This window comes from Chiroxiphia lanceolata, chromosome 6 (genome assembly GCF_009829145.1).
Source record: "Chiroxiphia lanceolata isolate bChiLan1 chromosome 6, bChiLan1.pri, whole genome shotgun sequence".
NCBI classification, from domain to species: Eukaryota; Metazoa; Chordata; class Aves; order Passeriformes; family Pipridae; genus Chiroxiphia; species Chiroxiphia lanceolata.
In genome coordinates, this window is record NC_045642.1 from 37,120,388 (window position 1) to 37,145,531 (window position 25,144).

The 25,144-nt window shown below is 36.7% G+C and overlaps 1 protein-coding gene across 2 annotated transcripts; it reads left to right on the forward strand.

Annotated features, from left to right (window-relative positions):
• The first annotated feature begins 1,955 nt into the window (after nucleotides 1-1,955).
• On the forward strand, nucleotides 1,956-24,859 carry G2E3 (G2/M-phase specific E3 ubiquitin protein ligase). Of its 2 annotated transcripts, none has more exons than XM_032691529.1 (16): nucleotides 1,956-2,051; nucleotides 4,771-4,830; nucleotides 6,338-6,435; nucleotides 8,407-8,508; nucleotides 9,393-9,517; nucleotides 11,034-11,199; nucleotides 11,896-12,002; nucleotides 13,038-13,154; nucleotides 14,548-14,672; nucleotides 14,775-14,907; nucleotides 15,543-15,668; nucleotides 17,128-17,438; nucleotides 18,091-18,272; nucleotides 18,426-18,598; nucleotides 20,903-21,102; nucleotides 21,667-24,859. In XM_032691529.1, the coding sequence occupies exons 2-16, from the start codon at nucleotides 4,794-4,796 to the stop codon at nucleotides 21,897-21,899; spliced, it is 2,235 nt and encodes a 744-aa protein (XP_032547420.1). In that variant the 5' UTR covers nucleotides 1,956-2,051; nucleotides 4,771-4,793; the 3' UTR covers nucleotides 21,900-24,859. The 2 variants fall into 2 exon arrangements, with proteins under 2 accessions (XP_032547420.1, XP_032547419.1); XM_032691528.1 differs by lacking the exon at nucleotides 1,956-2,051 and adding an exon at nucleotides 3,642-3,856.
• Nucleotides 24,860-25,144: the final 285 nt, after the last annotated feature.

Here is a 25,144-nt window from a genome sequence, read left to right on the forward strand (position 1 = left end):
TTCATATCAAAACATTCAAACTAGAACCAGAAAATATAATAGGGGAGAGCTAGGAAAAGAAACACTTGTGTTTTGAGGTAAATAATGAGCTATGGGTTATGTGAGAACAAAAAAACAAGGGAGTTCATAATTAAAAACAATATATAAAAATTTTAAAGTAGCCTGGCCATCTTTTTCTAAGAACAATTAAGAATAAGGACCTTATTAGTTATTCTTTTAATTTTAATAATATATAACCATGCAAATTGAGCATAACATGCTGTCATCACGGTTAGGTCCTAAAAACTTAATAAGCTATGCCATGACTGAGCATCTCCATATGTGATTTGGAGTTTTAGACAGCCTACCATACTTCAGATGTTTAGAGGATGATGTACTGCTAGTCAGAGTTTTACATAAATATAGAAAAATATTTGAGGCTCATTAAATTAAAAAAAAAAATCCATAAAACCCAGGAAAACACATAGACACATTCAAACATTGATTCTTCCTTTAGAGCTTTTTCTCCCTTATGCATGACTGATAAAGACTGAAAGAAAACAAAAATGTTCCATTTTTTTCGACTGAGAATAATAACTTTTATAAATCTAACATACCAGCTGAACCAAAATGAAATATTCTGTATATGGAACCTAACAGCATATAGCAAAGAAAATAATGGTATATATTAAAAAAGATGGGGGTAGTAACATTATTTATTCAGTAGACCAATTCTTCGGACAGTTATCCAGAATGTGGCAGACTGGGGGCTGACTCTCAAATGACAACATTAAAGCTTGTCATTCCCACTGGTAGTGTGACATTTCCTTTTACATATTAGAATAGTTAGCAAGCTAGAGAGGATACAGACAAGAACGATACTCAACACTTCTTCAAAATGTACATTTGTATCCACGTAGGAGAATGGAAGCTATTCCAGATTTTTCATATAGCAGGTAGGTTGTCGGTTATTGGATAAAATGGCACACCTACCATATTGAGGTACATTTAGAAAAAACAATGTAATTTCTTTAAATTCTTTTTTTTAACAAGCAAATAATTACATAGAATCTATTTCTCCCTTCTGTCCTGTTCCCCGTCCATAGACATCCTTCTTTTTTTTTTTTTTCTCAGAAGTACACACTGAAAGGGTATCTGATTAACAGCTGTTTAACATACAAGACTTGGGCAACCAGCTAAGCCCCAGATACACAAACGCAGGAGATGACAGAGACAGTGCCAATCGGAATCTGGGGCCACTGAAGGGCCCAGTCTGAAGGCAATTAAAAGGGAATTTTCTAACTGTTAGAAAGGTACATTGTGCGTGAACAAGCACAGAAAAAAGGCAGTGGGACAATGGGGGCAGTTATGTGAAAACGAGCTGCTGGTCAGCACACTTGCCTAGCCAAGTCCCACCGAGGTTCCCAGGTAAGCCCTGTGTTCTGTCTGCGTGTGCCGCTAGCGAACTTCAAACCAGGGTAGGTAGTGAACAGGGTTCGTGGCCTAGGACCTGGATACTGGGACGAGCTTGAGTCTGGAGCTACTGCAGAGATCCCGGATTCAACAGCCAAGCTACCGAGGGTATAAAGGTCTGTGCCAGGTACTGGAGAGACCTGCCTGGGTAGGGAGGTGGGGGCGAGGTGGGAGATCTCCTACGGACACTGTCCAGTGTATGGGTGTGGAACTGCACCCCGTTCGGCATTCCCACTGGGTAGACCTCGGGACTGCGGCAGCCCAGCTGTACTGGACAAGGAAGCAACACTGGCATGCGTCCCGCAGCCGCTGGAATGAGCTTCCTTGTGATGCAGTGCACTACCAGTGGCACTCCGGTGGCAAAACATCAGCACAAACATCAAATACAGAGCTCTAGTTGGGAAACTACTTTACTGCAGCAAGCGCACCCCGCCCCAGACTCCCGGCACAGCCCACGCCGAGCCGCAGGACCCCGAACGCCGCTCCCCGACCGGGGGCGGGGCCGGGGGCGGGGCCGGCTCAGCTTCCGGCGGGCGGCGGATGTTGGGGTTTGAATTGGCCGTCGGTTGGGGCGCGCGAGGATCGCGGGGCCGCGCGCGGTGAGTGGCGCCCTCGGGGGCTCCGGGCTCGGGGGGCGGGTGCCGGGTGCCGGGTGCCGGCCGGCGGAGGGCTCGGGGCGGCGCTGGAGGGGCGGTGTGAGCCGCCGGGGCAGGGGGGCGGGAGCCTCTTCCTTCGCCTTGCGGCGGCTTCTCAGCCGGCGCTCGGGGGAGTCAGTGCTGCCTGGCTCCCGCCGCTTGGCTGGTGGCAGGAGGTGGGTTAGTAACTAACCAAAGGGAGCATCTTCGTCTTCCCACCACGCTCCTGAGAGGAAAAACTAGCGGGAGGCGAGCGGCGTCCCGGGGAGACTCGGCCGTGCAGCCGCGGGCGGGTGTCGCTGGCAGGACCCGCCCGAGCCCCGGTGCGGGCCAGGCGTCGCGGCTGAGCTCCCCCCGAGGTGCGGGCAGCACGGGCTGTCTGAATCCCGGCCGGCCGGGATCCTCGTGACGCGGCGGGAGCTCCCCCGTGCCCGCCTGTGGGGGAATGCGGAGGGACGGGTCTCTCCGGGAACGCGGCGCCAGGGAATAACGGCGGGATGAGCTGGCTGGAGGCCCCGCTGTGTGTAAGTTCGGGACACGCAGGATGCAGGGATGGGCTCCGGGAGAGTTCCTTTGTGTGCTGGGGATACCACGTGTGCCTGATAGGTGCTTCGTGGGATTTTTGTTTTTTTTTTCTTTGCCCATCCTGTAGTTAAAAGTCTCCAAAAACCTTACGTCTCGGAGCAGTAAAGAGTTTCAGAATTTAGCAAAACCTAAATACCCACTCTGAGGACCTTTCTAGCTTCTTTAGGTAGATACATTTTATTTACACTGTTTTTATAGACTCTGGGACATAACGTGTTCGTTCTTGTCTCGCAAACAGACTGATGCGAAATGCATTGTTTCTGTGAAAAGCCCCATAGGGGCCTCAGTGGTTTTTCTCGCGTAACTTTGAACTTCGGGTTCATTTCTCTAAAGAATTCGAGAAAAGTAGAAGGAATCGCGGGTGGCAGTGGTATAGGGATTTTTTGTGTGTGTGTGTGTTTTGCTGAAGCCAAGGAAAGTTAGGAAGATGGTTTCTGATTTCAAGCCACATGTGTGCTTTTTCCACCTGATAAAACTTTTTACAACAAAATCTGGTCTCGTGTGGTCATATACAGATAGTACTTTTGTTGTATTACCCTAGGACTTTGGTGACTGTGGAACTGACAGTGACCATGCTGGGGAACGTGTGTGAGCTTTGTGGTTGTCTTTTACTCCCTTTGTACCGGATTAAGTGTATTTATTCCTTTGTAGTTTAGAAAGAGGAAAATGTGTTTTTGTGAAAACGTTAATCGGTTATTTCATCTGACTGTCGGTGCGGTGTGTGCTTTTAAGAGCCTCTTCTCCTAAACTGGTTGTGCTCTTTGGTTTGTTCTCCTTTTAGACCGTTTTTTGGCAAAGATCTTTTCTGTACAACTACTCCGGTCCTCTAAAAGTGCAGTGGCATACAACAGTTTACTTATGCCTGAGACTTCTGCCTCCCTTTTATTTATCTTTCTTTCTTAATAGAACTATCCTAAAACTCCAGTAAATGGCTGCAGTACTTTGTTTGCAATAGTTTGGATTAGCCTGAGGTTTCTTCCTGAAGCTGATATCTGGCAATCATCAAAACTAAGTACCAGACCACCGATAGGTCGGAGTCTGTCAGGCTTCTGGTTTGGACCTTGGATTTGTTACCGGCTTCTTCCCTGCCCACATCAGCGTGTGAGGAGGGAGTTATCCGCCTGCATGAGGTCAAGCATGGATCTGCAGGCAATCACCCATGATTCTTGGCTTGCAAAACTTAGGTAATGCTTTCTTCAGCTTTCTAAGGGAAGGCAAGTCAAAGATCTATACATATGTTCCTAGAAGGTTTTTGATAAAGAATTATCATCTTAGTGCTACCGTGAAGAAACAAGGGATTTTGCTTGTTTGTTGTTTTTTTTTTCCAAGGTGGCCTTTGATGCATGGCATGGCACATAGTAAAGGGCAGCTCATGTGATGCTTGAAAGAAATGTGAGTTAGGTCGATGTTTTTGAATAAATTATTCTCCACTTCAAAATGTTAAATGCATAGTTCTAAGTGATGTAAATTCCCCTGTATGCACCTCCCAATTTTGGATTCTTTTTTTCTTTTTTTTTTTGTTTTCTTTTGTTTTGTTGGGCTTTTTTGTGGATCAGGATGTCTTTGACTAGGCCAGGATCCTTCGTTTTCTCCAAACAGACTATATTCAGTTACATCATTACCCTACACAGTTCACAGTTATTTTTTTATTCCAAGTTCTTCGTGTTAGTACAGTCTTTACTTAAGCGGAAGTCACAGCTACTACCTACTTTGTCCTTGGACCATTATTTTTGATGCTTAAAATAAGTAAGAACTCTTCTGTACAATTACATTTGTACATAATTAGCTGTTGCATTGGACTTTATTTTGTCTTTAGAAAATAAAATATATTGTGTGTTTGTTAGTTTGGGAAAATAGTTAAAAGCTGCTGTATGTTTCATTTTCCAGAAAAAATATTCTTAGGCTGTTTGCATCCTGCTTTCTGAACCCTTATCTCTCAAAATAACAGTTGAATTCTAATATTCTTTTATTATAGTTTCTGCTTTTAATTTATTGAGCTTATGCTCATCTTTACAATTTTAAATAAAATGTAAAAGAAGTGTATAATGACCTTTAAGGTACTGGATGTATTTAATACCTTGTTTCTTTTTCACAACAGAGAGCCAGCCAGAAGAACTCAGGATGAGTAAACCAAATAATTTTGACAGTCAAACTACATGTAAGTAAAGTTTTTATTAAATAGTTTCAGAAATATTTAATCTGCATATATAATGCCAGTTGTAACTGTTTTTATTTGGGCTCAAAGAACAGATGGGTTTCAGTAATCAAGTTACAGTGCCCAGTTCTGGCCCACTCAGTACAAGAAAGACAAGGACCTACTGGAGCGGGTTCAGCAGAGGGCCAGAAAGATGGTTAGGGGTCTGGAGCATCTCTGTTATGAGTGGAGACTGCAGGACCTGGGCCTGTTTAGTCTGGACAAAAGAAGGCTGAGAGGGGATCTTATTAATGCATATAAATATCTCAAAGGCAGGTGTCAAGATGATGGTGCCAGACTCTTTTCAATGGTGTCCAGAGACAGGTCAAGGAGCAATGGCCATAAACTAAAATACCAGAAGTTTCATCTCAATATGAGAAAGAACTTCTATACATTGACAGTGGCAGAGCACTGGAATAAGCTGCCCAGGGAGGTTATGGGATCATCTTCTCTGGAGACATTCCAAACCCACCTGAGAGCATTCCTGTGTAACCTGCTCTAGGTGACCCTGCCTTGGCAGGGGAGTTGGACTAGGTGATCTCCAGAGGCCCCTTCCAACCCTAACAATTCTGTGAAATTGCATTAGAACCACTTGTTTCAGGATGTGAAAAAGAACCAGCTTATAAACTTCGTTGGATTTGTTTGCTATAATTTGAATATTTTAAAACAGTGTTTTCCAGTATTTTAACCTTGTGAATTCAGCTGCCAAATCACACAGAGCTGTGTTTGAGATGTACCATTCAGGACTTCCTTGGGCTGAAGCAGTACCCCTATTCTTGTCACTATTATGACTGTTCTTGCTGTTAGAATATTGTTAATCTGTCTTTTATATATCCACTGTGAATGAAAGGGAAGCTGTTAAATGTCTGTGGAGGTATGTTAGTCGGCTAGGAACCTCAGTTAGTGAGAAATCCTCAAGGTTTTAGTTAAATCCAATGTTGTCTCAAAGCCTTCAATATTTTAAAAGCAGTGGGTAGCATATGACTTGGCACTGTCAGGGTACCATTCATATGCTTTTCACTGGTATCACATAAGTAGTCAAAGAAATAGTTAAGTCAATTCATGGATTCTAATATGGTGATGACTTTATGTACAATACTAAAAACAGTTAGATTACATATTTCATATGCACCTGGACATTGTTGGCCATTTGATATCTTCAGGCTTTGGGGAAGAACATTTCAGTTGGGAGCACAAACTGCTTGTGAATTTAGCTTGGCTCATGGACCTCTCCTGAATCAGCAGGCTGGTGAAGTATTTTCTTTTTAGTAACTAGAGAAGGAACAAAGAGTACTCTATTCTGTAACTACTATAAAATTCAACATTAAGGAAAGGGGTATCTACTGTCCTTTATCCAGGAATCTACTTGAAGGTGCATGTGATTAAAAGAAATGAAAGCTACTCCTCTATAGCTGATCAGTAGTAATTCCAGTACATTCACTGTGATAATAAACATGATTCTCTGTTTTAGTCTGTGTTCTCTGTGGACGGACAGATGACTGCCCTGAAAAGTATGGAGAAAAAAAAACCTTTGTGGAATACAGTCTTACTGTTCATTATTACTGTTTGGTAAGTGTTGGTGTTCATCTTGGAGTTTTCTGTTTTATCTGGGAAAAACAAATGTAAGTGCAAAAAGTATTTAATAGTAATAATCTGTCCAGTCATTTTAACAGTTTTGTTGTTTTAAAGCTTGAACTGTGACCTTTAACTCATTTCCTTGAAGGCTTGTACTTGTCAGGTGAAGCAGATGAAGTAAGTAAATCCCAACAAGCTTTCATTCAAAGCTAAATTCTATTCATGGTCCATTTAATTCTCCCAATTTAATTCTCCCAATCTATCATAGCATATAGCAATGAAGGTACAGGTTTGCACCTACATGTTTCCTTCTGTAAAAAAAGTGTAGTTTGAAAATTTGGAATGTGAAAATTTCACCTCTTGTGGGAAAAAGTAGAGAAAGGTTTTCTTTTTCTCGTTTAGTTCTTTTTTGGCTGTGAGCTATTCTCTGAGGTTACACAGGACTTTGTAACACAATAATCCTACTTCTCAGTTAAGTAATACATACTCTACTGACTATATTGCTACAGTATCACTAGTTAGTAAAAGTTTGTAATTTAAACAAAGCTATGGATATAAACTGCAGTTGAATAGTTATCACACTTGACATTTTTCAAGCTTCATATTCTTAAAGGTATACTTCAACTATCTCTCAAATTCTAAATTTTTGCAGGTCTTTAAAATAATATGACTACCTAAAAAAAAAGCAAACCCACACAACAAGTTTTTTGTTTGTTAATAAATACAGTTTGAATTTTTTTCCCCCAAGTTTAAAAAAAGTCTCAGCAGTATCGGGAATAATTTGGGGGGTATGTTTTCTCAACAAGTTTTTTCAGGAGTGTTGATTGCAGGTGGCTTTATAGGTTGGATACCGAATCCTTTAAAGACTAAGGAGAGTGGAGGTTTTCTGAAGTTAAACAAAGATAGAATTTTATTTTCTTAAATAAATTTGAAGCAGCTGGAAGGAGATATTGGTCTGTTTGCGATAATTTTGTCTTATATAAGGCCATATGAAACAATAGGAAGAAGTCCTATCCTGATGGAGCAGAACAGCTAGGAAAGGGCATACTTGCAATCCTGAGCCTTACAATTTATAAGATATTTTAACTGCAGGAAGCTCATCACAGTATCTTTTATGGTGTGTCTACTTTTAAAAGCAAGCAAACAAACCCCATTGATTTTAGTTAAATATAGTGCATGCTATATAAGAAAAGAGTTCTAGAAAGAGGCCAATGAGTGCTGCAGTTTCGTTTTCCTTTGCCAAATGTCTCACAGTTGGAAAATATATTTAATTGGTTTTAGTACATAATTTTACATTTATTTGACTAAAATATTGATAAAACTGTTTTTAAAATTATGCTACGTTGAAATTATAAAATGAGATTGTAAAGAATACAGAATGCATCAAGTTGTGAAACTGTTTAGTTATTTGAAGATTGTGATGTAGCTACCTAACTAACTTTAATCTAAATTATCTTATGGCTCTTTTGATTTGCCTAGTTATTTGATTCTGTGTTTATTTGAATCTCCTCTAAAGTGAATTACTTTTCCTCTTAGGTAGCACTTCAGTACAGTTACTTCCTACTGTGCTTCATTATCTCCACAGCACAATTGTCATTCATATTAACTCAGCTAATCTAATTTTACTTCCTCTGAAGATTTATATGCTGAAAGTAATTGTTTGACAATTATCTGAATAGTCTGTATACTTCAAAAAGGAAGGCAAAATACACTGTCTCGGGATCTAAAGTATTACACAATACTTTGATGTTATGAAATATTTATTTTCATGTTACTGGTTACTATTCCCTACTGTCATATCAGACAAAAATATATAAATGTTTTGGATCAGATTTTTAATCATTTGAATATTTGCATACAAGCTTTTGTTAGACTAAACTTCTCTCTTACTTGAGAAGCAGAGCGTACATAATTTTAAATCTTAAGGTAGGTAAATGTTTTAAAATACTTAATTTCTTTTCATAGTTGATGTCAAGTGGTATTTGGCAAAGAGGGGAAGAAGACGAAGGTGTGGATGGATTCTTAATCACAGATATTAGAAAAGAAGTAAATAGAGCTGCAAAACTGGTAAGAGTGATGTCTTTGGTATCATCATAAGGGAAAAAGTAACTTAAGTGCATTTGGTGTTGCCTGCAGGATTTTTCTTTTCTTTTTCCAATGGACAGTGTGCCGAGCCTATTCAAGAATCTGAATTTTACATTTAAGTAACATGTCTGTGGAGTTTTTGGAAGCCATGAGGGAATATAAAACCTGCAGAAGTTGTGACGACCCACCCTTAAAGGGCAGGAAGCACCTAAGATTCGTAAATGCTTGTTGGGCAAAAGGAACGACAAAAGTCTTATATTCCAAGGGTATTTGTTAAAAAACAGGAGCTCATTAGATACCTATTAGTTCCTGGGAACAGTGTTTCTGATAAGCTCAAGAGAGACTTAGTCCAGGTACAGTTTATCAAGGCCAAGGCCTAAAGAGCGTTTCTCTGATCACAGTGTGGCCGGGGGGGGAATTGCTACCACAATGCATCCTGCAACCACAGTCAGCTTCTCTGGGCCTCTAAAGTTTGCAAATATTTTTATTCCCTGGGTATGTTGCAGATAAATGGATATTAGCAAATTACACTTTCGTAATACCTCCAGACATTGTGCTGAGCCTCAAGCTGGCAGTATATAATTTTATAAATGCAACTAAACTATAGGTACTAGTAAAATAACTTGTATTTTAACTTACATGTCACGAGACATAATGCATATAAACCAATACATAAAGTCTGTGAAATAACTATATATATTTACTCATTGAAACAGAGCTAAACCACATTAGTCTTGTCATAGTTACAATCTATTAGCCGATATTCTTTCTTACACACTATTTATAATTTTTCTATTGGTTTAATTCCTGTAATTTTACTTGGACTTTAGATGTTAATATTCTTTTATTTCTAAAATTATTTTTAGAAATGTAATATCTGTAAGAAAAAGGGTGCTTCGATTGGATGTGTAGCTCCCAAATGCAAACGAAGTTACCATTTTCCTTGTGGGATAAAAAGGGAATGTATTTTCCAGTTCATGGAAGACTTCAGGTGAGTTTTGGGGTTTTGTTGTTTTCCATTTTCAATTCATTATATTTATACAGGGGATGGCTTGGTTTTTTCTTGACTTGTAATTGGATAGGCTGTTAATTATAAATGACATAGGGTTATCTAGGAAAAAAATATTGTATTTGTGGAAGACAGGGAGGCCAACAGTTATATTGCATACCTAATACCTAGAAACTAAGTTCTCAACACTTCTAAAATACATAATTTAGTGCTTCTACAAGTAGTTAAATTGTTTATAAAATCGAGCTTTAAATTCCAGACTCTGAAATAAACTGCATAATGACTGATTTGGGGGTTTTTTATTTACCTGTCTCCTGTGCCTTTGTTGAAATGGCAGAGGTTTGGGTACCTATATCTCTTAGCAATCACAACACACTGCCATTCTGTTGTATTTCAAAGCTTACTGGAGATGGACTGCAGGAGAAATGGATTTAACATCATTGCTATCATCTGTCTAGCATCTTGGCTGTAGTCAAAATGCTCAAGTGCATTATTCTGCCTACTGTGAGCTGAGTTTACAGGGTTGATGGGTTGAACTCTGGCAGGCACTTCAACTTAAAAAATGACTCACATTACATACACATGTAAAGATTATGCAGTTTCAGAAAGGTTTCTTCTAGAGCTGCACTTCTTGGATGTCTTATGTCTTTAAAAATTTGCTAAATTATAAAATTTATCACACTACCTAGACTCTGCTGAATCAGTATGCAAACTCAAAGTTTCTTCTTTAATGTCATGGTAATGTTGAAATACAGGAAGAACTTGGAGTTCTGAGGACAAAAAACGCATTATTTGGACCGGAAGTTTTGAGAGAAAGGACATATATGATCTCTATAATTTACAGAGCATCAGTTGGCACCATGATTCTTCCTTACTGTCATTCTGTTGACTTGCTCTGTTAGATACATAATTTGTTTACATGTGTTGTAGTTTAACCCAGACAGGCAGAAGAGCAAGCACAGCTTCTTGCTCACTACCCTCAGCAGATCAGGGAGAGAACTGGAAGGGTAAAAGCAAGAAAACTCCTTAGTCAAGATAAAGACAGTTTAAGTAAAGCAAAAGCTGTGCATGCAAGCAAAACAAGACAGGGAATTCATTTACCACTTCCCATCAGCAGACAGGAATTCAGTTATCCCCAGGAATACAGGGCTTCATTATGTGTAGCAATTAATGTCTCCCATTCCTCCTTTCCCTCAGCTTTATTGCTGAGCTTGATGTCATGGTACAGAATATCCCTTTGGTCAGTTGGAGTCGTATGTTCTGGCTGTGTCCCCTCCCAGTTGCTTGTGCATCCCCAGCCTGCTTGCTCCTGGGGTGGTGTAAGAAGCAGAAAAGGTCTGGACTCTATGCAAGCGCTGCTTAGCAATAATTAAAACATGCCTGTACTATCAACACTTTTCTTCACAGATCCAAAACACACCACCATCCATTCAAGCTGCTATTAAGACATTTAACTCTATGTTATATTGATAAGGGAACTGTAAATTATTATTTTTAGATCTTACTGTTGGGAACATAAACCAGTCCAAACTTTTATGGATAAAGAATCTACAGGAGCGTCACAGTGCACAATATGTCTGGATTTGGTTGAACATCTTCCAGCATACACTGTATTGAAAAGTCCTTGCTGTAAAAGTGCTTGGTTTCATCGAGAATGCTTGCAGGTAACACAGGTTCTCCCTTGCTTTTTGCATCCACAGAGATCACATTTCTTCTCTGTTTAAAAACAATGGAACAGCTGCTTAAAATTGTGTGAAATTGCTTAATGTTAATTGAGGTAGTTGGTATGGAAATAGGTTTGAAGGACAATGCTAAAATTGTGTTACGGAGACAAAAAAGGATTTTGGTTTTTTAATGCTGTTTATTTTCCTCTCCTCACCCCCACATGTTTCTGCATGTGTGATACACACTTCATGCCTTCACTTATGTTTAGGAACTGAAGTTCAACCTAGGTAGTTACTTTCTTGCAAATCATTATGTGCAGAATCTGAATGCTAAAAATGTCATTTGTCCATCATCAGTTCTCTTTGCCTAAGTCCAAAGCCAGAAAAAGTTACAACGTTCTTTTTGTAAATTTATTCTGTATTTGGAGAGGTTGACTTGAAAAGGATTTTGCTTTTGTTTATGAACCTCGATCTAGCATGTGATCTCTCTCCCTTAAAGGAAGAGAAAATGCTCACCATTTGCATCAATATCAAGTGATATCATGATTGATGTCAGCTTTAACATCCATGTGAGGATTGCATCCTTGAATGTAATGTTCATCAATATTAAGACATTTATTGGCATGTTAAGGATGGTAGTAATTCAATAATCGGTTTGGTTTTTTTGTTGTGTTTTTTTTTTTTTTCTTGACACAGTATCAAGCTTTGAGTGCTGGGATATTTTTCTTTAGGTGCACAGTATGCAATAACAAGGACAGGTTTCAAAAAGAAATGTTGAGAATGGGCATATACATTCCAGAAAGGTAAGTAATTTTGTGATAATCACTCCTTTACAAAAACTTCGATACTCTATAGAACTGCATCTATTAATATGTGAAACTTTAGTTCTACCTTCAGTTGTAGAATTGTTCACTTTGGTAAGGAGTAGCCTGTTTCCTTTTAGTTATGCATAAAAATTGGCAAAGGTCAAATTATCTCAAACATAAAACAGAAAGCTCTGAAAAGTAATTTTTAATGCCATGATTCAACTAGGAATCCAATTAAAAGATAAAAGCACTTCATAAATACAATAATTTTGCCTTAACATAGAGGTTGCTCGGAAGTGTGCTTTCTGTGCCCAGGTTTTCTAATTATCTGAATTTCTATCCAGACAGAATTGTAATTGACTGATTACTTAGCCATACAGCTTCTATCTTCTGTCAAGGTATTGCTAAGGATATGTTTAGCATAATAACTGCTTCCAAAATTCTGAGTTGTTTTTCATAAGTTTCCACCACTTGATGAGGCTCAAAATAGGACAGAAAGTGATCAGGATGATGTTTCTTTGTTAGAAGTAGTATTCTCTAATAACTATTATTCTTCAGAGAGTACCATTAATTCCCTCTTGAGACAGAAGCTCAAGATTTTTGAGAGGAAGTAGAGTCAAAATATTTGATGAACTTTGCCATACTGGCCTGGAAAATTCTGAGTTTACCTTTCATGAGTTCATTTTCAGTGGTAACTTGAGCAGGTTACCTAAACAAATATCTGTGTTTCTTGTGAGGGAGAAAGTGAAATAATGTGAATCAGAGCAAACACACACTGAGGTCATGTGAAAAATAATAAATACTTCAAATCAAAGTAACTGTACACAAGAAGTCTGTCTGTATTTTACAGTATTATTTTAGTTACTAGACTTTTTTCTTCCCCCTCTCAGTTGCCTTAACCGTTGCTTAGAACATTGCATGGTTGAAATATATTCATGTGTTTATTACATACTCTATATTTGGAAAAAGATGTAACCCATTTAAACAATTGGAAATAGAGTTCTAATATCTGATCTTCGGCCTTGTTTATAGAGATGCGTCTTGGGAACTTGAAGAGAACGCATATCAAGACTTACTGCAATGTTATCAACACTGTGATATTAGAAGATGTCTCTGCAAGAAAGGAAGAGACTATAATGAACCTGATAGGTACGATGCTTTAGCAGGAAAGTATAACCTACAATAGAATAGTTCTTTGGTGTGGTTTGGTTGTTGTCTTTTATTATCATTATAATTTATTTATTTAAATCCTTTGATACTTTTCAGCATCAGGTTTTAATGTCAAGCCAGCACACTGTCTAAATAAAGTGTTTGTTTTACTCCATATTTCAGTACTAAATTTCTCTAACTAGGTTATGAAAGCCAAGAAAACTTATCGGTTATCTTGTCCTTGTTCTCATTTGATACAGAGCTGAAATAGAATTTGTGCATCAACATAACACATAGTTTAGCTTGTACGTAAATGAATGTTGTGTGTCTTTCATTGAGTTTAATTCCACAATTTAATAAGTGCTAAAATACTTAGAGCCTTTACGAGTAATTATTGTTAAAGTACTAGGCTTACATGAAAATTAATTAGCTGTGTAAAGGCTAGTAAAACTAATCTAGCTGCAAGCTGTCCACTGCATGCAAGTGGCAGATAGAATACTGCTGATAGTGTAATAAGAGGTCATGTGAAAGGCTTTATTCTGCTCTACCACTCACTTAATTTTTTTTAATAAGTTCATTTTCCACATGAATTTTTGTTTTGTTTGTGTGCTTCTGAAATTTTTATTTTTCATTGGTGTGAGTATGCTCAAAGCTGTCAGAGCCTCTACTTTGAAGACTTGTTTCTGTAGTACTGTGGTGGTTATTCCCTGTAGACATTAGCTTTGCTTTATATGGTTTTGACCAAGCATTCCATGGTTCATTTATGGTAGGTGTGCACCTCAGGATTTACTTTGCCTTTAAAAGTTGTACCTTAGGCTTCCAGTATTTGAACTAATCAGTCACATTTTTCCATTGTATGTTTAAGCAAAATTGAAGAAATCTAGACAAAAACATAACAGATATTTAAACACTGTCATTAATGAATATTCTTCTTCAGAATGTAAGAATTATCATAGCATCATAAAATGGTTTGGGTTGGAAGTGCACTTTGTCCTGTTCACCAGCACGTCAGTAGTTTGAATTTTTCCCAAGAGAGCTCTCCTGTAAAAAAAATTACCATTTGGAAAAGTCAACTGGTGGATACCCATAAGATAAAGAGGATTTTCCTGACTAACAACACGAGGAGAAAATATTGCCTGTAAACTATTGACTTCAAGGCAGGGGAGCATACTAATTCATAGCTTCATTCAATACAAGGTCCTGAAACATGAGCTGCTTTTTTCTTCTTCTGAGTACATCTTGTATGAAGAAAGTTCCCCTTGATTATAATAATTTCTACTAGGCTGATAAAATTATGCTTTAAGTTTCGTGTCTGGACTGTACTTACTACTGAATAGTCTTCATTTTAACTTTTCTTCTGTCTAATACTAAATACCTAAGTTTTTAATTTTAGTAAATGGGAAATAAAACGTTGTCAGTATTGTGGTTCTCGTGGGACTCATTTGGCCTGTTCATCTCTGAAGTCATGGGAGCAAAACTGGGAGTGCATAGAATGCAGAAGTATCTTGGCAAAATCAGGTAAAGTTATGAATGTGATAGTAACTTAAACGATAACTTTAAGTTACGTAAATGTACTTTACAGTTAGCAAATATACTAGTTAATATAATTTAATCATACAGGGAAGTACAGCAGAAAGAAAAAGCGTGCTTTGACTACCTCTGAAGAGACAGATGGGACAACTTGTTTGATGGAAGAGCCATCTCCAAAGACCCCTCAGCAGTCATCTGGATCCCAACGCAATTTTCTACTCCAGTGTGTAATTTTCTGTTTTCGAGCAGAAACTGATTATTACATAATATTCAAACATGAGGAGGTGATGGCTTATTCTGTAGGAGAAACTTCTTACGCTAAATTGCTAATTGATTAAAACTAGAGTTTTTAGTGATTAAAGTTTTCTGAGCAAGCCATGAACAATAAGTTATATATGGATTTGGTGGCATGAAAACCACTTTTTAGTTTGATAAAAATAGATCCTTTCTAAAGGAACCTTAACAATTTAGAGGTAACTGAGCATATACAAATGACAAAACTTTAAGTTTGTTTATTGGGGTTTTTTCCACTTTAATAGTGTTCTAGAAATCTAACTTACAGATGTTTATAGTAATATTTTCCTGTGCTGAATTAAAATTTTGTCAAGTCTGTAGAAATTAATGATTTTAGTTTTTACTTAATGTATCAGTCAGGACTTCCATCTCATCTATGGGATGCAACTAAAAGCAGATCCTGAAACCACCATGTAATAAAATACTGAATTATTATTTTTAAAATTGTAGTTCAGGCACTGATGGACTTCATGGTAGGGGGAAGCTATACGGCTGTCTTCAAATAAGAAGTGGTTATGCATTCTTCAGTTGTATCTCTTCTTAAAATACTGTTTTGACTTATAGATCACCAAAGATAATGTACCAGAACAACTTGTCACCTTGCTCACACCTAGAACGTCCAGCATCCAACAGAGTGACAATGTCCTTATCTCCACTGATGTCAAACAGAAACTGGTCCCTGAGGCAAAAGTATTTTCTTTTAATTTTTCTTACGTTGAAGAGTAATCTAGCATAGGGCTTTATACCATAATTCCTACAAAATATCAAAGGGGGTGGAGGGAGGAGTGTATTGTACCTATATGTACTTGTTTGCATGTGTGTGTGTATGTGTATATGTATATATATATCTCACAGACCCCAGCACCTGCAAAAACATTTTCCCAGGGGACTTCACTTACTAATTCCCTGGGCAGCCTGAAGTTTGCTCTCCTCATGTCCAGAGCTGAGGTTTTGCTGGCACTTCTCCTCCTGTCAGCAGAGCTTTTAAACTCAACTGTCTCATGGTCACTGTGGCCAAGATGGCCACCAGTTTCCACTCGCAAGGTCCACTCTGAGTTGGCTCCCTTAGGACCTGTTCCATAAAGTTATGATCCAGGTTTCTCAGGAGTCTTCTGGCCCAGATTGTACCAGCTGTGTGATATATTTATATATATATGTATGTGTATAGATGTATGTATATAGTCACTGGAAAAATAGAATGAGTACACTAAAAACCTGGAGTCATAGCTCCATAAAGGCTTCTGCTTTTTATAAATGCTAGAGGGGTGCAAGGAGAAAAGAATGATACCTATTGAGAATTTTTAGGTCAGGTAGTAAGGGGATGAAAACTCAGAAATGTATATTCATCCTTACTAAAGCATGGCTAGTTATTCTTTAGAAAATAGGGAATAAGAAGAATCCTAGTTGCTTTCTTGTAATTAGACATGTTTTGAATGTTCAAGGTTTTTGCACTTGTAGCATAGGCATAGTTCATAATTGTACTAAAACCAGCGCTAAAACAACATGTTTTAATATAAAATATTCATTTTAAGGACGTAAAATTCCTTATCTGGCTGTGAGTAGTTAATTGATGAATTCTACCTTACGAGCTAAAAATTCTGATGAAGGAATTAGTTACTTCTAGTAGATCGGGTATTTGAAACATTTGGTTGGAAGTCAGAAAACAAAGAAGAGGTCTTATTTTTTTATATGAGAACTGCAACATTTCTTCCTATTCAAATGTCTTTTTAATTATAGCGACAAAGATTATTCTGATTTGGTTGCAAAATATCGCTTTAACACAAAATGGTAAAGTTCAATTTCTCACTCGTTTTACATTGTTCAAATGTAGACTGACAGTGTGAGAATTGTTTGTCACTGTGTTGGTGTCATTGATTTATAAAAATCACTACTTGTTTTATGCCAGGGTAATTATTTCTACCTCCTTTTTTCTAGTTCTTAGAGGTACTTTTAAAATTTACCACTACAGAGTTAAAACTTGAAAAATCTACACTGAATATTTTACTGATATAATTTAGGCAATACCTGAATGTGCCACAGTGTTTAAAGAAGTGTTCTTCTTAATAGATTTGTAAGAATGTTTCCTGTATAACTGTTGCTAATTATGAATCAGAGATTTCATCTGAAAATGCATCTAATTTTCTCATAGGCATTTGAGAGAGCGAAGAAAGGAAGTCTGTAATATTCTGAAGGAGTTAAAGGTACAAGTTAATACAAAAACAACAAGGCTTAACATCAATGCAGACGATATCTGGAATAGTGCTTTAAAAGGATTTAGGCAGCGCAACTTCAGTCCTACAAACACCATTGAAATAAATTTCACAAACTGCAAAAATAGATCAAAGACAGATACTTCTGCTGCATCAAAACACCATTTCTTCCAATTATTAATGCTTCACCTTCAAAATTCATCACTGTTTGAGGGCTCTTCTGCAAAGAATTTGTCCCTTGATTTTCAAGGTAATTAAATGCTTTGTTCAAAAATACGTTGAGAACTATGTAACTTTAAACATTTTTTAGTCTGCAGCCAGTATGAGTGTCAGTTCACAAGTGTCATCTTGATGACTAAAAATTGTTTGGATTTTTTGTTTGCTTTTTTTTTTTTCAATTCTGAAGGCAGTTGGAGTGTGGATTTGTAATAGCAAAAAAAAAATTGGTTTAGTTGGAAATGATGACAAAGAAGGAAGAAATACAGCAAACAATTAGACTTGTTCTTGTCAAGTGAATTCCTTTCTTCCTTACTCACTTTCTCTACTACTTATTTTCCTTTCCTCAAATTTCTAGGACGTTATCTCTTATGGCATGCTCCCTAGAGACCCTAAGTTACCTTTTTGAGTTCTTATGCTTCAGAATTAAATGTGCATGTGGTACAAAGTGGAAGAGGAAGTTACATCTCCCAAACCTTGAATAGTGGCTGAAGAGTTGAAGTAAAAGAATATGGTACTCCTACGTAAAAATGTGATCTTATTCTTTCAACCATCAGGAGATAGCAAACCTCATTTGTTGCCTTTCCTAAAATAAGAAGAAATTGCATTATGACACTTTCTTTTAAAAAGTGAGGATCACAAATCATTTCTATGCATAAATAGCAAATATATTTTTCTATTTGCAGCTGTAAAAGAAAACCTTTATTTCGAAGCTGGTAAAATGATTGCAGTTTCTCTGGTTCACGGCGGTCCATCTCCTGGTTTCTTTTCCAAAACACTATTTAATTGTCTTGTCTATGGTCCAGAGAATGTGAAGCCAGCTTTGGAAGATGTTGCTGATGTTGATGTAGCACAAACAATAAAAATGGTAATATGCAATAAGTTATATTTCTAATTCGAGACTATATTTGGAGATAAAGACTTACTGAATAGACCTTTCATTGAAATTAAAAAGCGCGCTTTTTTTCATATGTATACGTGCATGTAGTAAACCAATTCCTACTTTTGTCTTTTTATACAGATAAAGTATGCAAATAGTCTGTCCAGCCTACAGTCTACAATACATGACTGCTATGAATTCCTTGCTGCTGCTGGATGTTTTAGACCTGTAACAGCTTTGTGTGATAAGAACAGGCTGGTGAATGACATATTGATCCATCATGTAATCAAGAGAATTATTTCACCCTTAGAAAGGTTTGTTTTGTTTGAGTTTTCATGCTACTTGGGTTTTTCCTCACTGAAATACTAAATAATATGTCGCTAAAACTATCTTTCACATGTTCTTACTTATTCTTCATTTAAACCAATGGAGTGTACTCTAATTTTCAGTGGATTAATTATCTGAAGGACTAATTAAACTGAAGGACTGAAATTATTTCTCTACATATCTGCTCTGTTCCACTTTTTGGTCACATTCCTTTTTCAACCTTGTGAAGAAGGCAGATTCACAGTTTTTAAACTTTTTTTTTTTCACTTTTAAGTTTTTAAAGCATCACAAAGACTACAAAATCTCTTAAGCTTGTGTTCATTTTTAACTCAGCATTGTTTGAATTTAGAATCTTTAAATTTTAGAAATGTTAAACATATGTTGCAAATTTTAATGAGTTTTCCAGAGTTCTAATCAGGGAGTTTATGTTTGCCATTAGGAGGGCAATAATGTCAACAAGCTGACCTGCTTAGAACATCAGCTTTGCATTGATGTTTCCGTGAGGTAGCTATGACCTCATTAGCTGGAAAAGCTGCAGCTGTTGACTATTCTTTGATTAATCACTGACATTACTTCCAATTCTTCATCTGCTCAGTAAAAAGGCATTAGATGCTAATTATTCTAATATAAAACATTTATAGTGTTACCTTTGACAAATTTGAATCAACTGAATCTCCAAGAACTATAAAAACTAATTTTGAATGGGAGGATTTTTTTTAAATAAAGTTCAGAGCAATTAATCTTTCAGTCAAGGCCCTCTGGCATATTTGAACAATATATATCATATTTTAAAACTTGTCATTTGGAAAGTAAAACGTAATAATTAGCCTGTTTGTTTATGGGGTAATGTGGTTTTGTGCATTTTTGGAAATGGGCTTAAATGTGCATAAGTGAGTAGAACAAGAATTTGCTTGTCACTATCAAGGACAGAGTAACTAAAGAGTTGGTTATTTTAGCTGTTAAATATTCTACACCCTGACTGTACACTTTCAACATGTTTATTCTGAATTTTATTGATTCAGCCTATTGATATGTAAGAAATTATGAGTAAACACCTTAAGTAAAATTTTAATTGTGATTATGGCAGCCAAACTGTAAAGCCAGTTGCTTGAAATGTTCTTGTCCAATGCACAGTAACAAGTGAAATTTTTTTCAACCTACAGAGTTGTTGGGTTCTTTGCTTTGGTTTGATTTTGTTTTTGGAGAGGCAAGTGTGTTTAAATGCATGTAGTTAAATTACAGGGTCAGATTGGTGTGTACGGTGGAAGGGACTTCTGGAACTTGTCTACCACCCCCACTTAAGCCAGGCCATCTAGAATCAGTTGCCCAGGACCATGTCCAGACAGCTTTTTAATACCTCTGTTGATAGGGGCTTTACAGACTCTCTGGGCAACCTGTGCCAGTGCTCAGTCACCCAGACAGTAAAAAAGAGGGTCCTGATGTTCAGATGGAACCTTCTGTGTTTCAGTTTGTGCTCAGTGCCACTGGTCCTGTCACTGGGCACCACCACTGAAAAGAGCTTGTCTCTTGACTTCCTTGCACACTCCCTTCAAATACTTGTAGACATTGAGATTCTACCTGAACCTTCTTTTCTCCAGGCTGAAGCATCCCAGCTCTCTCAGCCTTTCGTCATAGGGTTATGCTCCAGTCTCTTAATCATCTGAGTCACCCTTTGCTAGGCTCTTCTCCAGTGTGTCCATTTCCCTCTTGTGCTGGGGAGACCAGCACTGGACACAGCATTTCAAGTGTGGCCGTACCAGTGCTGAGCAGAGTTAAAGGATCATTTCCTTTGATCTTGCTGGCACCATAATTCCTAGTACAGCCCAGGATACTGTTATCTACATTTGCCACAGGGAGAAATAATAGCATGTAAGCACATGCAGACTGCAGAAGCCAAGCAAAGGCTATCTTTTAAGACATCTCATTTTACCTAAAGACAAGGAATTTTAACTGTTTTCTGAAGAGATGTTTGTAAGAAAGAGATTTGTTATGTTTTATGTAAAAGTTAAAAGTAAACTTTGCACATACAGTCAAGTACTAGGAAATAATTTCTGCATATCACTGGTATTTCTTTCATCTGCCCAAAAAGCTCCATAGAAACATCTAGATGGTTAAAATGAGAGTTAAACATATTTTGCAAGCTAAAATTGGACTACTATGTAGACCTTATTGACAAGACTTGGAGACAGCACATGGAGATTTATTGTATCCAATCTTGCAGCTTTATAAAACGAAGAGTTCTGATGCATGGTCACTCTTTTTTTTTTTTTTTTTTCTTTTCCCTCTCCTAGTTTTAGGCAAGGTTTGAAAACTCTTGGTGTTCTAGAGAAAATGCAAATGCATCCAGATGCATTCTCTAGCATATTGTGCCACAAACCCAAAAGACTTTCAGCAGAAACTATTTGTGATCTCTTTTCAATCCATTCCTCATCAGATGGAAATAAAGTTAAAGGTGCTGATTTTTGGATGGGCTATTTGCAAGATGTGGAAAGTAAGTAATTTTTTTTTCTCCCCTTCCCAGTTCAGGGTATATATAAACCCTGGTGTATATATATACAGGGTTTGATTTATAGAATTCAGTGGGATAAATAAATCCAAGGGTTTGCAGTCACTGTCAGTTCCTAATTGTTGTTCTTCACCCTCTTTCTTACTAATTAGAATTTCTGAAACTGTTGTCCAATTATAATCAAACTTTAGAGGGGTAAATAAAGGAAAGATAGGAACTAGAGCTCCTGTGAATTTAAAAAGAAAACAGAACACAAGTGACACAGAAAAATCCTTTATTAGATAGTTTGTCTAAAGTCTTAAAGCCCACTGTTTTCTATCTTTTTCTTACAGAAGAGTTTTTTCTATTCACTTAAGATTTTTCAGAACTAACACAAGTGAGTTTTGCTTGTTAAAACATTTTCTTATTTAGCTACAGAACTGCATATTTATTCAGCATATTGATCTGATTTTATATGGGCTTTTTTTGATCTAATGCTTAGCATGCAGGATAATGGTTTTTGTGTAATAGACCATCAGTGATAAATAACACCTAATCTTATTTTTTTAGGTGGTGAGTCTGTAGTGACATTTGAGGATATTCTGCTGTTCGTAACAGGCTCCTCTTCTATACCATCCATTGGTTTTGATCCTGAACCTACTATTAAATTTTTGCATATAAGGTATCCCATTGGAAACAGACTTCTTAATTGCTTAGAACTCCCTATAACAAATACATACCAGCAGTTTAAAAGTAAAATGGAGCTCACCATCAGAAACACATTAAGAGTTGAAAGAGAATAAGTATTTTTGCTGTTAAACTGGATGTTGGAAACTTCAGTTTTCTGCAGGAACATCTACTTCCAATTTGCTACTGTATTTTTGGACAATGTGCTCTCAGTCTTTTCCCACTTTTCCTCCAAAGATATGCTAAAAGTAGTAATATTGTAAGATGAAAAACAATTTTCAAATGAAAATACACTTTATTTCTTGAATAATTCTCCTTTTGAAGTTGACTTGAGTCAACAGTCTCTTGCAGAAGTATTTTAAATATCTACTTTTGCTGTAGACAAGTATAAGTACCAAACTCTGTAACAGGTAAGTCTGTGGATTGTATCACATACTTCAGTAACTTATTTATCAAAGGCAAGTCGGGTACATCTTAAAGATAATTTCTGTAGAGCTTTGTTTCAATTAAAACTGTGATGCAGGTGTTTTGAAATCTTTTTTAAACTGCTGCAGCTTCTCTTTCTTTCTTGATCCTGGGAGAGGTGTTAAACTTTTTATATTAAGACCTATTTTCATCACTGGGTAACAAAAGCAGGTATGCCATGTTGCCCCTTAATTTTTATATTCTTTTTTTTAATTTCAAAGTCTAAGGAAATTATTACAAGCCTTAGATCAGATATTTGTCACTACTTTTAAGTAGCTAAAACAATCAAATCTCATCAAAGTCCTGTCATTAAAAATTTAAGAATATAAGAAATTAACACAGGACTAACAGTGTTTTATGGTTCTTAGTCAAAAGCATATTAAAGTCTACCTTAAAATTAATGTATGAACTCTTGGAGAATGTAATTTGACTTGTTTATATACTAAGCATTTTCTCACTGTCTTCTATTTTTTTCCTCCAATAATATTCCATGTTTCTCATCTCCGCATAGTTTTTGAGTCTCATTCTTCCAATAACTTCTTTGTAGTCTTAGCCTTCAGAATGGTCCATTGCCATTATAAGGAGAATGGCTTGGTGCAAATTTGTTTGCATAATAAGGATTCATATTGTATGTTTGTATTTTTAAAATACAGCAATGAGTCTCCTGCAAAAATGAGCAATGTACCCAGTGCAGTATTCCTTTTTCTTGCCTAGTTAAAGATAAATGTCTTCTGTAATATTATGTGATTTTTCTGTGTGAGAAGTACAGAACTTACAGGAGTACCAAACAGAGTGTGAATAATTTTAATGGACAATTCCTGGACTTCCAGCATCTGCAGTGGCAAGGGAAACTGTTCAGAACTTGGAACTAAATAAACTACATTTTAAAACCTTCAATGGAGAAAGAAATACAAAGATAATGTGAATACAGGGCTTCAAAAACATACCTGAGATTACAAAAGTAGAGTTCACACCTTTTATTGCTTTTTTCCTTTTAATTCAGCAGTTGAAAGGGTTTTATATAAAGGTAGAACTAACCTTTAGGTCAGCTGTAGGAAATGTTAACTTTAAAACTTTCTGCTGTACAATGCTATATCCAAACACTGAATTTGTAAAATTATGTAGTATCTAATATTGCTTGAAAGGGTTTCTCTAACACAGAATTGGTTCCCATTTTCTAATACTGATGTCTATGCATTCAGGACAAGTTTTCTTTCCTTTTTTTGTTGGTTTGATCAGCTCTATCTAGACATTCCAGTATATTCCAGTTGTATTCCTCTCCTCTTCGCATTTTCAGCATGTGTTTATATAGACCAATCTTGAATTTATTTAAACTGTTCATTAGAATTCCACTGAATAAGCTAACTACCGATTCATCAAAACACAGAAAGGTCTCCCTTGTCCTTAAAATGTAAGAGCAGTTTACATAGCTAAAAGGACCGTCAGGTTTTTTATTATAGCAGGTCTCTAAAGTGCAATATTATCGAGTAGTTTTCATTTTACATAAACATAACCTGAGGCACACCTGGAAATTAGGGAATTTGCTTAGTTTCAGTATTTCTGTAACAGAGAGAATAATTGTATATACATTAGTTACGTAGTAAATATATTCTTACGGAATTTACATCTGTAAAATTTGTTGGCAGTGCTCTTTGTGCTTGGCCACAAAACTTCACCCCACAGTTTCTGCATCAAACCCTAAGCATCCATCTGGAATTAGCATATCAAATAAGCTATTTATTTTCTAGAGTGATAATTTTCTACTAAACAATAATATATTAGTGGGTTTAGTATGGTCTCCTTAACAATGCACATACAATAAAAAACACCCTCAAGTATTTTAGCTCTATGTTTGAAAAGCAAAGGAATAAGAAATTTCTGACTTGCTTTCACCCATTCAAAGGATGCTTACCAGAAAAAGCTGTTAGCATTTTTAACTAACTGGCTTAAGAGTGAAATAGAGTCAAAAGGAGAACTTCATTTATACTTAGAGTCTAAATGATTGTGTGCTGCAGCTTTGACGTTTTTCATTAAGATGTTCAGCCTGTGAAGACCTGAGGGTTTTGAGAGTATTGGTCGTTAATTCACGCTCACATTTTACATATACATTTTGAAAATAGTATTAAAAAATGTTTTAAATAGAGAGAAATGCAACTTTGGAGCCTACAAAATATTAGTTTAAAGTTTATCTTGATTCTGTATTATATGGTATAGCATTTTAAAGCTCAAACTTTACTGATTTTTACTTAAGGGAGTTCCTAGTTGGACAAAAGAAAAATTAAAATGCTTAAACTTTTGAAGTGTCAAATTGTATGCATACAGAAAGTAGTTTTCGAAACATTAATGTATGTAAAAAAAAACCAAACCAACAATTCAATCCTCTGATTTTTATATTGCATAAACAATGTTCTTTTTAAACTTAGGGTAATTAAAAAAATGTAATTTTGTAAATATTTTTAGCTCTAACTTGAACTGCAGGATCAGTGCCTGAACTGTTGCATCTTCAAGCAACATTATATGTGACAGGTGTAGCATCAATGTTGAAATAATCAGTAATTGTGGGAAATGTTATGTATATGTTCAAAGTGCAATAAAGGGAATATGGAACTTTCTTCAGCGGTTTTTTTTTTGTTGTTAACACTTACAGGGTTAAACCCCATTAAGTTATCGCTATTTTCTGTAATTTCATTTGCGTACCTATAGATTTATATAAATATATAGCATGTTTATCCAGATACCTTTGTATCTAAAACTGTGTTAGGGCGAATGGGGCTCTTCCCACTGTAGGATGCTGTAAGAGCATGGAGAATCCAAGGAAGGCTGCCTCTGGAGATCTGCTGCCTGGGGCAGAGGCAAGCAAACTCGAAACTATTTTTCCTTGATGACTTTATTTATA